The sequence below is a fragment of the Schistocerca piceifrons genome, chromosome 2 (assembly GCF_021461385.2).
Source record: "Schistocerca piceifrons isolate TAMUIC-IGC-003096 chromosome 2, iqSchPice1.1, whole genome shotgun sequence".
Lineage (NCBI taxonomy): Eukaryota > Metazoa > Arthropoda > Insecta > Orthoptera > Acrididae > Schistocerca > Schistocerca piceifrons.
In genome coordinates this window covers 901,735,547-901,746,298 of record NC_060139.1, presented here as the reverse complement: position 1 = coordinate 901,746,298, position 10,752 = coordinate 901,735,547, and the positions used below count along the sequence as shown (strand labels likewise).

Here is a 10,752-nt window from a genome sequence, read left to right as displayed (position 1 = left end):
AAGCCGCCGAAGGATTTCCCGAGCCGCGCACGACCTTCCCCACTCTGCACGCGGGTGCGCCCCCCCCCCCCCCCCCTTTTCCTGCGCCCGACGCAGCCCCGAGCGGCGCGCCGCGGCGTCCACTAGCGGCGGCGGCGTCCGTCGTATAAAAGCGACGCCGGTGCGGCGCGCCGCCTCCAGTCGTCGGGCAGCCGTCGCCGCGTCAGCTGCACTTGCCTCCACACACACACCGCTGGGATTTGCCCTCGAGGGCTAGCCCGGCCGACACGAACGACCTACCCCACGAGGAGGCACTACTGCAGCGACGCTACAAGACGGCGAAGGACGACCCGGGACCACAATACGCCTGGAACGGAATGCCGCCCCAGCAGAAGAACTCCCCGCCGTCCCGGCAGAAGCAGGCTGACGACAAGGAAGCCGCCAACGGCGGCGTCGCCTCACGACCGGCCGTACCCGAGCTGGTGGTCGTCTGCAGCTCCAAGACGCCCTCTCCTGAAGATGCACCGCTGCCGCAGCCGCCGGCGGATCAGCCCGAGAAACTGCTGGATTTCGACGACGTGTTGCCGCACATGGGGGAGTTCGGCGTCTACCAGAAGGGTCTTTTCATCCTGCTGGCGCCGTTCGCCTTCTTCGTCGCCTTCGTGTACTTCACGCAGATCTTCGTCACGCTGACGCCCGAGAACCACTGGTGCAAGGTCCCGGAGCTGATGAACCTCTCCATAGAGCAAAGGTCAGTTGCGAATAGTTGCCCGATTTCTTAGTCCACGGCAAACAATGGCAATGAAGTTGCAAACATTGGGAGTACCGCACAACTGCTGTATTGATCACTCAATAAAAAGCCACCAGCTGCTAACGTAATGATTTTTCTTGACACGTTTCGGGTAGAACCAATCATCACACTATCATTTTTGGTGGTCAGATAAATGAAGACAGTATAAAACAAACAAAACTGTCATCTCAGCTGCCATGATGTTCATGACAATGTGATGACGGGTTCTGCCGGCCGGAGTGGCCGAGCGGTTCTAGGCGCTACAGTCTGGAACCGCGCGACCGCTACGGTCGCAGGTTCGAATCCTGCCTCGGGCATGGATGTGTGTGATGTCCTTAGGTTAGTTAGGTTTAAGTAGTTCTAAGTTCTAGGGGACTGATGACCTTAGAAGTTAAGTCCCATAATGCTCAGAGCCATTTGAACCATTTTTTTGATGACGGGTTCTACCCGAAACGCGTCAAATAAAGTCATTAGGTTATCGGCTAGTGGATTCTTATTCAGTGACATATATAGCAGTTGTGAAGCACTCCTACTGACTTCCAAAACAGTCGCACTCTTACTTCATGTCTTTATGTCACAGTTGAATGGGAATACTGAGAAGCATCAAATGTCCATTTTGTGACAAAATTGAGCCACCTCTGATTTTGTACATACATACATGCATACAGGCCCGACCGCGAAATAGAGAAACCCCACATGTTTTGCCATTTTCTGTGTTGTTATGCAGCTATTGTATCACATAAATCGATGGGAAACCTCCACATCTACCAAAGGTTCTCAGCACTGTTCTAAACAGAAAGAATAATCGATATGAGCCTGTAAACGACAAAAAAATGGATTTACCTAAGGCTTTTTCCACCGCTCCTAACAAAAGAAGATATCATCCAAAACATCTACACTGACGTACGCAGTTGGCCAACAGGTGTCAAAGAAAGAACCATGAGTAGAGTATAATTCCACACACATAATTCGTTCGATTTTTTTCGGATTAATGATGAAGCACGACTTAAGTAATGATTTATGCTCGTTTATTACAAAATATTAAGAAAGCTCACATGTTCACTACATAAATTTTAACTTAACATCAAGAAAACGTATCACGATTGTATACAGTCAGTTGGTATTTTTCCCTCTACATTCATTTAAACGAAAAATACGAGGAAAACCGGACTCTCGGCGAAATTTTAAGACCTGGAATGCTCTTGTACTTCCTGAAAAGCCTATTCTTTTTTTTAATTTGGGTTTTCTCAATATTCATATTCAGTTACAAATGAAGTTTTAGCTTATAAGTAATGAAAATACGTAGTGTTCCCCCTTAGACTCAGCTCTTAACAAAATACAAGAATATCGTATACATGGTCTTTCAGAATTAATAGCGAAATCTAACATGGGTAAAAGTGTATGATAATAGGTGCAAAAGAAGTCCGGTGAGCATGGGTCCGCCATCCGTTTGAGAGATAATAACAAACGTGTGGTTAAAGTCATCGGTGACTTCACTATGAAATATTGCCCACGTTAGCATCAACGTATTTAAAGTGTTAACTCTGTGGTGAAGTCCCCGTCTAGCAGGACTCAAATTTCACCCATGGCTCATGTTTGATGCGTGACAGGGCACCACACATTTTGCTGCTAGTGGAAGACAGCTTCTATCGCGACAATGACGTTGAAGATAGTTAGGTTGGGCGGGGCCTGTATGTTTGCTGCAGGATCACCTGATCTCAGTCCTCTTGATTTTTCTGCCTGTGGTCAATTCCAAAGTTACCAAAGTGGAGTGTACAGCACCCCAGTTGATACGTTTGAAGCCAGCCGCTGTGGCCGAGCGGTTCTAGACACTTCAGTTCGGTACCGCGCGCCTGCTACGATCGCAGGTTCGAATCCTGCCTCGGACATGGATGTGTGTGATGTCGATAGGTTAGTTACGTTTAAGTAGTTTCTAAGTCTAGGGGCCTGATGACCTCAGATATTAAGTCCCATAGTGCTCAGAGCCATTTGAACCATTCTTGATACGTTTGAAGAAGTGGGGCAGCGAGTTGCACATTCCTGACAAGATTTACGACATGATTCGGAGATGTTCGAAAGCATTCGTAAACCTTTTCTGAGACGAGTGCAGTATTGAATCCGAATGCTAAGGCGACGAACGCCTCCTTCAATAGATACAAGCGTTCAGTTGCAACATTTAACTTGCTGAACTAGTACTGTATTTCTTCCACAACGTTAATTGCACTCAGTAACGAAGTGTGAGCTGATATGAAACTTTCTGACACATTAAAACTGTGCCCCTGCAGGGACTCGAACCCGGGGTCTTTACCTTTCGCCGAAAGTGCTCTACGACTGTTACTCGAGCATGATCCATTAGACCTCCTCACAGCTTTACTTCCGCCAGTGCCTCATCTCCTACCATCCGAACTTCACAGAAGTTCTTCTGCGTAACTGGCAGGATTACTACTCCTGGAAGATAGGATATAGCAGAGACATGACTTAGCCGCAGTCTGGGGGTTGTTTCCGTATTGGAATTTTCACTCTGCAGCGAAGTGGGCGCTGATATGAAACTTTCTGACAGATTAAAACTGTGTGCGGACTGAGACTGGAACACAGGACCTTTGCCTTTCGCGGGAAATTGCTCTGCAAGCTGAAATACCTGAGCACTACTCACGACTGTTTCACCGTATTTCTTGTTAAGGTACGCCATGGGAGAGATTTGAGCCCTATTAGATGTGAGCTTGATCGAAAAACTTACATTCATTTGTATTAATTAGGACAATTCTTTATGCAAACGACAAATGCAGTTCAACGATGACTTATATTAAAATATTTTATTAATATACGGCTCATAATAATTAACACAATTTCTTTTGTTTTTAACGTAGCTGGAACAGTAACAAATCGTTTACTAAACAACCTTTTCATTTTTTTACAAACCGATTTTCACGCGCATCTGTCACACTCCAGAGATAAGAGCATTTAAGTGCGTTTCTCTACGGGTCAATGACGAGATAGATAACTGTAAAAGGCTTGTGCGATTGTGTTGTGACTAAATCGTAATCGTGGCTCCGTAAAGGTTATCAATCAGCAAGAAGCACAAATTTTCTCCTGAGGAATACCTAGGCTCTTAGTTGCTTTTTTGCAGCGTTGTTTAGCATGCTCGTTGTGTTGTTAGACGGAAATGCAATGCGTGTGATGGAAAGACAATTGTTCTGATACATACTGATACTTTTTTCCTCCTTTCTTTGTGCATTCGAGTATCAATTTTTGCTGCTAATGTATGTTAATTTTTGATAAAATGAACAACACTTTACTGACTTTAATGAAAATAGGTATCTATAGTGTCGAATTAAAAAAAAAACTTAGATTCATTATTACCGTTCTGTACCTTACAACAAAAGCTGATATTGGTATCTACTTGTGCAATTTTGCAGTGTTTCTGCTTCGCATTCTCAGTCCCAGTTTACAGCTGGCCTTCGAAAATATGTCGTAAAAGTTACTGTAGTTTTGCTATATCTACTCTTACTGTCCTGATGTCACTATGGTTAAGAACGCCACCTTTCCCCATGTGTGATTTTGAAATTACTTTTGAAACAGCCTTTCTGCCAAGGGACATTGACTTGGCTCATTTTGGTTGCTTACCGTTACGGCTGCACTGAAACGAAAATTATGATAACTTCTGCTCTGTGAAAAAGTAATTCCACTTTACGACAAAAGCGTACTGCAGCCTAAAGCAAAATCAATTCGAATAAGAGACTCGACTTACGGAGAATAATCCCACTTCATCTAAATTGAAAGCCTCAGTATTTCTCTGTCAGTGTAGTGAAACGCTTCCCATAATGTCCATGTACACTTTCATAGTGGACATATTCTTAAATTGCACGAAACGCAATCATTTCTAATTGTCACTAAAGACGACGAACACCACGCGCAAATGTCATTTTTCGTGTGCAAACTGTATTGACGAATACGGAGAGAAGGCGAAATCCTCTCTCAAAACTCTTCCCTGCGGTTCTTTCCGACAGTTGTGTTACGAAAATGTAGATAGCGGAGGACAGGAAGTCCGCTAGCTGCATGCCGAGTTTCCTGTTCTCAACTTGAGCCGACCTGATTAGTGTTTCAACCGCGGCGCCGCTTCCTATTAGTTTCGAAATTACTCCTTTACTCATCTTATGTATAGAGATTTTCAAAACCTCCACTGGTATTTTAGTGTCTAGATCGAAGGGTAGTGAAATAATTAGCATTGTCAAGTGTCTTTTTATTCACTTTCAAATACGTTTGAGGACACAAATTTGATTCTTTCCAAATATGAGTTGTTGCAGCGTTTCAGAAATTATGTGTGAAGCAGACACTGGAAAATATATCTTTACTGCCGTTTCGTGTCTGGCAGGTACTGCGAAATATGAAAATAATTTTACCTGGAGAATTTTGAATGTCTTGTTACGTAGAGACCAACATATGTTAATCATTATCACAAACACTGACACGCAGTATTACGCCACCCGGAGCGGCCGAGTGGTTCTAGGTGCTACAGTCTGGAACCGCGCGACCGCTACGGTCGCAGGTTCGAATCCTGCCTCGGACATGGATGTGTGTGCTGTCCTTAGGTTAGTTAGGTTTAAGTAGTTCTAAGTTCTAGGGGACTGATGACCTCAGCAGTTAAGTCCCATAGTGCTCAGAGCCATTTGAACCATTTGAACGCAGTATCACAATTCGTTAACGGAGCATAGATGTTACACACTCAGGGCAGGGTACCTTCTAGTAAACTAAATGATATTGTCTCGTTGTTACCACAGTCAAGTTCAAATCTGAAAGTAGCGTCGTGAATGAAGAACAATACTTAGCACAGAAGTCATTATGGACACATACGTACAGAAAACAGAACTGCCACCTGGATGGAGCATACTGCTATTTATACGAACATCGAATGTCCAGTATCTGAAAAGCTTACAAATACAAGCAATTTCAAAACCTTCTAGAAGTGATAAACACTAAATAAGAAACACGCAATTTGATCCGGACACATATTAGCGGACACTACTATGTGATGCGCCCACCCTTCGTCTGGCATTTAAGATTTATGAACTCAGCTGGGAACGCTTTCAATGAGGTGTCTGAATGTCTGGAGGAATAGCAGCTCATTCTTCCTCAAGAGCCTGGACGCTGGGGCCTGGACAAAGTAGACCTTCTGACTCATCCCAAAGGTATTCCATTCGGTTCAGGTTGGGACTCAAGGCAGGCCAGTCCATTTCAAGAATATTATTGTCCACAGACCATTGCCTCGCAGATGCTGCTTCACGATACGGTGCGTTATCATGCTGGTACAAACAATCGTCGTTTCCTAACTGTTCCTTTATTGTAAGCAGTACATAATGAGCAAAATGTGATAATATTCCTCCATATTTAGGGTTATATTAAGCGCACTGAGAGGATCACGTTCTGACCAAGAAAAACATCCCCATACCGCAACATCATCTCCTCCATACTTCACTCTTAAGTTAACGTTCTCCCTTCCAGCTGATTGCCACAGCGTCTAGGACAATTTATCACTTCAGCTCATTCGTTTCCAGAAAGCCACTGCCCAGTGTCGTCGCTCTGTGCATTACATCAAGAGTCGTTTATCATTGGCGACACAAATGTATGGCTTACTATGAGCTGCTCGGCCATTGTACCCATTCTCTTTAACTCCATCGGCTCAGTCACTGTGTTCGCTGGACAGCTGGTAGCATTTTGGAACTCACGAGTGATTCCTTCTGCTGATTTCATACTATTTTTTTACAACCACAGTGGTGCCCGACTCTCCCTGACCGTTAATAAATAAGATCTACCTGTTCTTGGCTGAGATGTGATAGTTCCTCCGCGTTTTCACTTTACAAGAATATCACCAGCAGTCACCTAGGGGAACTTGAAAAGGCTTTATACGACCTCGATCGAGTTGTTATTTATGTGATATGCAATGACTACCCCACATTCGAAACCAAACAGCTCTCGTGACCGATCGATGCTGCTATTACTGCTTTTCTACTGATGACACAATACTTCCCACCTCCTTGTACACCAGCGGATCCACCTCTCATGGCATGTAGTGGTCAACTACGCGTGACATCGGGGTATCCGGATATTTTTGATCAGATGGTGTATTTGCTGGTGACTGGATTTGAGCTGGCGACAGGCAGCATCTCCAACCAGCAATGCTAGCAGCTTCTGCATTCTGCTCGCAGCTCAGCTAGCTGTACTATTACTTCCACATATAAGTATTGCACGATTACTTTTTCAAAGACGAAAAAGATGTTTGCTTTAAGTAAAGGCCGGCCGTTGTGGCCGAAGGGGTTCTAGGCGCTTCAGTCCGGAACCGCGCTGCTGCTACGGTCGCAGGTTCGAATCCTGCCTCGGGCATGGATGTGTGTGCTGTCCTTAGGTTAGTTAGGTTTAAATAGTTCTAAGTCTAGGGGACTCATGACCTCAGATGTTAAGTCCCATAGTGCTCAGAGCCATTTTTTTAAGTAAGGCCATACCTGAAGCAACAATGAAATTCACCGAGTCGGTTTGAAATGTTTCATTTACTGTCTTCACCTCTTTTTCATTATGACACTCCATTTGCAGTTCTATTAACGCATCCATTCTACGATCTTTATTTTCTGTGACACATTATGATGCGGCGGAAAGCATTATTAACCTACTGCTGTTAAAGAAAAAATGTGGCGCATCTTTCTGTGGTCTGACGTCTCTGTGAGTCGAACGGAACATGCAAGTTTAATGCACGCGACAATTATTTGAACAATGACAATAGTGTCCAGCTGTGGAGTCACTGAAATGATCAGTCTTCTGTGCACATATTTCTTTCCAAGGCAAGCCCTTTTATTTCTTTAACGAATACCAATATCAAAAAATAAAAACTTTGTGCTTACTCATGTCAACGACTTTATTCTCATTAACTTGCTGCACTTTTCATGCGGCTAGCAGGGAACAGAAAACCACCAACATAGTTCACTCTCATTAAACTTTTGAAACCAACTGACATCTGCCTGTAAGCCTTTTAAATTTATTGTTTCACATATATGTTCGACAGTCGCTAGTTCTCCTTGTTTCTTAACGTTTCCTTGGACGCTTTCCCTCGCATACTCTTCACTTGCTGGTAAACACTTACAACCTGCTGACTCAATACACTCGACTGTCGCACCGTCGAGCAATAGTCTGTTGATCAGAATTATAACTATGTCCACCGTAATTTATCGTAAAGGTTCTTGTCTATTAAAATACAATACTGTTACGTGGTATGGTCCAGGATATCGTGTAAATGTTTACCGTGATAATGATTTTTGAGTTCACCTCTGTGACCTTCACACGAAGATCATTTCTCAGATGTATATGTCTGGGCTTTATTCAGACAGATTCTTCAGCAGCTAACATAGTTTATTATAGGCTACGTACACGTCGAAATGGCTCGTGAGTGGTGCTCTGAATTGGATGGATTCTGACGTATGATGGACCGTACAGTGTTAAAAAAAACCATTTGAGAGAACTGCCGTTCTCGAAAATCGTCAGTATATACTCATTCCCAATTATATACTCTCGACTAAATATATAAACTCAAAAAGCAACGACATCTTCACCAGGCTGTTAGTTTAAAAGAGAACTTTGTTAAGCACTACTAGCTGATTTAGAGCCCTCTCTCGATTTCAGCTGAACAACCGGATTTGTCCATGGACTACAGTGTTATCTTCAAGTGCGTATGGTATGAGATTTTTGCTTTGCGTAGTGTCTCGTTTGTCTTGACTACCCCAAATAACTTTTTGTCGAGAAGCGAAAAATAAATGCACGAAGCAAATGTTTAGCTACCAGGGCGGTCATTCTCTAGCATGACTGCCTTCATTGTAACTTGGTTCGTTACGAATATATCAACAGCAGTACGTCTTTTTAATAATTCACCCTTCCTTTTTTTGGTAATCCACTGCCTCTGCTCTAGGTCCGTTCATGCACGTAAAACGGTGTACCATTCTCGTAAATATGACGTTACTAAAAACGTAACACAAAACTGAGTTCGACTCTCTCGTACGAGCACATAGGATGTAATCCTAGCAGTAACGAAATTTGTCAGTTTCTTGGAGTTGACAATGAAGAAACGGAAACGCAAAGACAATTCAAGCTGGTCATTCAGTTCCTCGTCTTCATTTGAGGATTTGTGTGAGCGCAACGTACACCAACGAAGAGAGGGTGGAAATAATACTCATCTGAGGAGAAGTAGCTACTAGGTTAGCAGAGAAGTAATAGCAAAATGGTTTCTTGTTCACAAAATGGGTACATGTAGTACAACACTTTCGTATTTCTAAACGATGTATTTGTGTACAGTAAAGGCAGTTCTTGATGAAAAACTACATCATCATTACCTTTTTTTGTTGTCGTTGAAAGTAGGCATAACGCTACTTGGGGAGAGAAATCCTACAGAGAGGGATACCCTGACAAGAACCCACCTATCCGACGGATCTTTCTTCATCTTATTGTGACTCTTCAGGAAGTGAGAAGTTTCTATCCAGGGCAACGCAGTCGTAGAACTCGCACACACGAAACCGCTGATGTTACTGTTCTCGACACTGTTGCAATAAATCCAAACTTGAGCACGCAACAGCTTGAACAGGGGACTGGAATTTATAAAACGAGTGCACATTTCGTTTCAACACGTCACCAGTTCCATTCTTACCACATACACTTACACCAATAATTCCTGAATAGTGTGCAGTTCTGTCAGTGTGCACAGCAGCAAATCTTTTCCCACCTTAACTTCTTCTCCGAAGTTCCTTTGACCAATAGATGCTCATTCTCAAACAAAGGACAAATAAATACAACGGACATGTAGTATTCAACCGGCTAAAACCCACTACGGTTTAGACACTAGGAACAACAGCGCCAATGGGGACTTAATGTCTGGTGTGGGTGACTGATATATTGGTCCTTATGACTATAGTGGTAACCCAAACGGCAGGGTATATGCCAACTTCCTGAAATGAATTCTTCTTCGTCTTATGGATGAAGTGCCACTAAGAATCAGAATGCTTGCGTGATATCAACACGATGGATGTCCAGCACATAATGCCTTGAGTGCGTTGATGTTCGGAGCCATCTTGCCAGATGGACTGGTCGTGAAGCAACAGTGGATTGGCCTGCTCTATCTCATGACTCACCTCCTCCAGAAGTTTTTCTTTGTCGATGTTTGAGCGACGTAGTCTATCGCAAAATTCCACCAGTTCTAGAGAGCAAACAGGAGCATATCGTACTTGCTTATAATTTACTTCAGTAGGTAACAATGGAACAGCAATGAACTCTTTCACCCAACGCATAGACCGATGTACTACAGTCCTTCGTCCTACTTTGAGCAACTTTGAATGTTCTACCCCTTTTTGAGACCACAACGGATTACAGTACAACAAAATGGTATTAAAGATTGCCATTTCTGTTTGTTATTAAGTTGAAAGTTGAATTTACATGATAGTTTTCGAACAGGTCTTGATAAGATGAACTGAATTACCGAATAAAAAATATTGGTTACTATTTGAAGAAGAAGAACCGTCGTTCATATCTTCGCATCGCACTAAGTTACAAGACAGGCAGTCTCCCTAGAAACTAAACAACATTCGATTGATGTCTTTCTACTTTTCTTCTGGTCAAGATAATGGGACATGCTTTTTTGTCGAAAGCTGACATTTTGAGAACGTGGCTGTGTACAAAATACAGGTTGATTCCTGCAAAGAAGGCAACAGCAACCAGCCACTATTGATAAATGCTATTTCTTTGGACAAACGACGCCGTTTCCGGTTTCGAACCAATAAGTTCATCTTCAGACACTGTTTCTACATCTATATCTACATTATACTCTGCGAATCAGACTTAAGTGCCTGACAGAAGGTTGATTGAACCACCTTCATAATAATTCTCTATTGCTACAATATCGAACAGCGCGCGGAAAAGACGAACACCTATATCTTTCGTCCGAGCTCTGATATAAC

The 10,752-nt window shown here is 43.2% G+C and overlaps 1 protein-coding gene across 1 annotated transcript in view; it reads left to right on the top strand.

Annotated features, from left to right (window-relative positions):
* Positions 1-200: 200 nt before the first annotated feature.
* LOC124775976 (organic cation transporter protein-like) overlaps positions 201-10,752 on the top strand; it is a 154,347-nt gene continuing 143,795 nt past the window's right edge. The window contains exon 1 of the mRNA XM_047250816.1: positions 201-730. Within this exon, the coding sequence (XP_047106772.1) occupies positions 357-730 (374 nt within the window). The 5' untranslated portion in view covers positions 201-356. The remainder of the gene's footprint in view (positions 731-10,752) is intronic.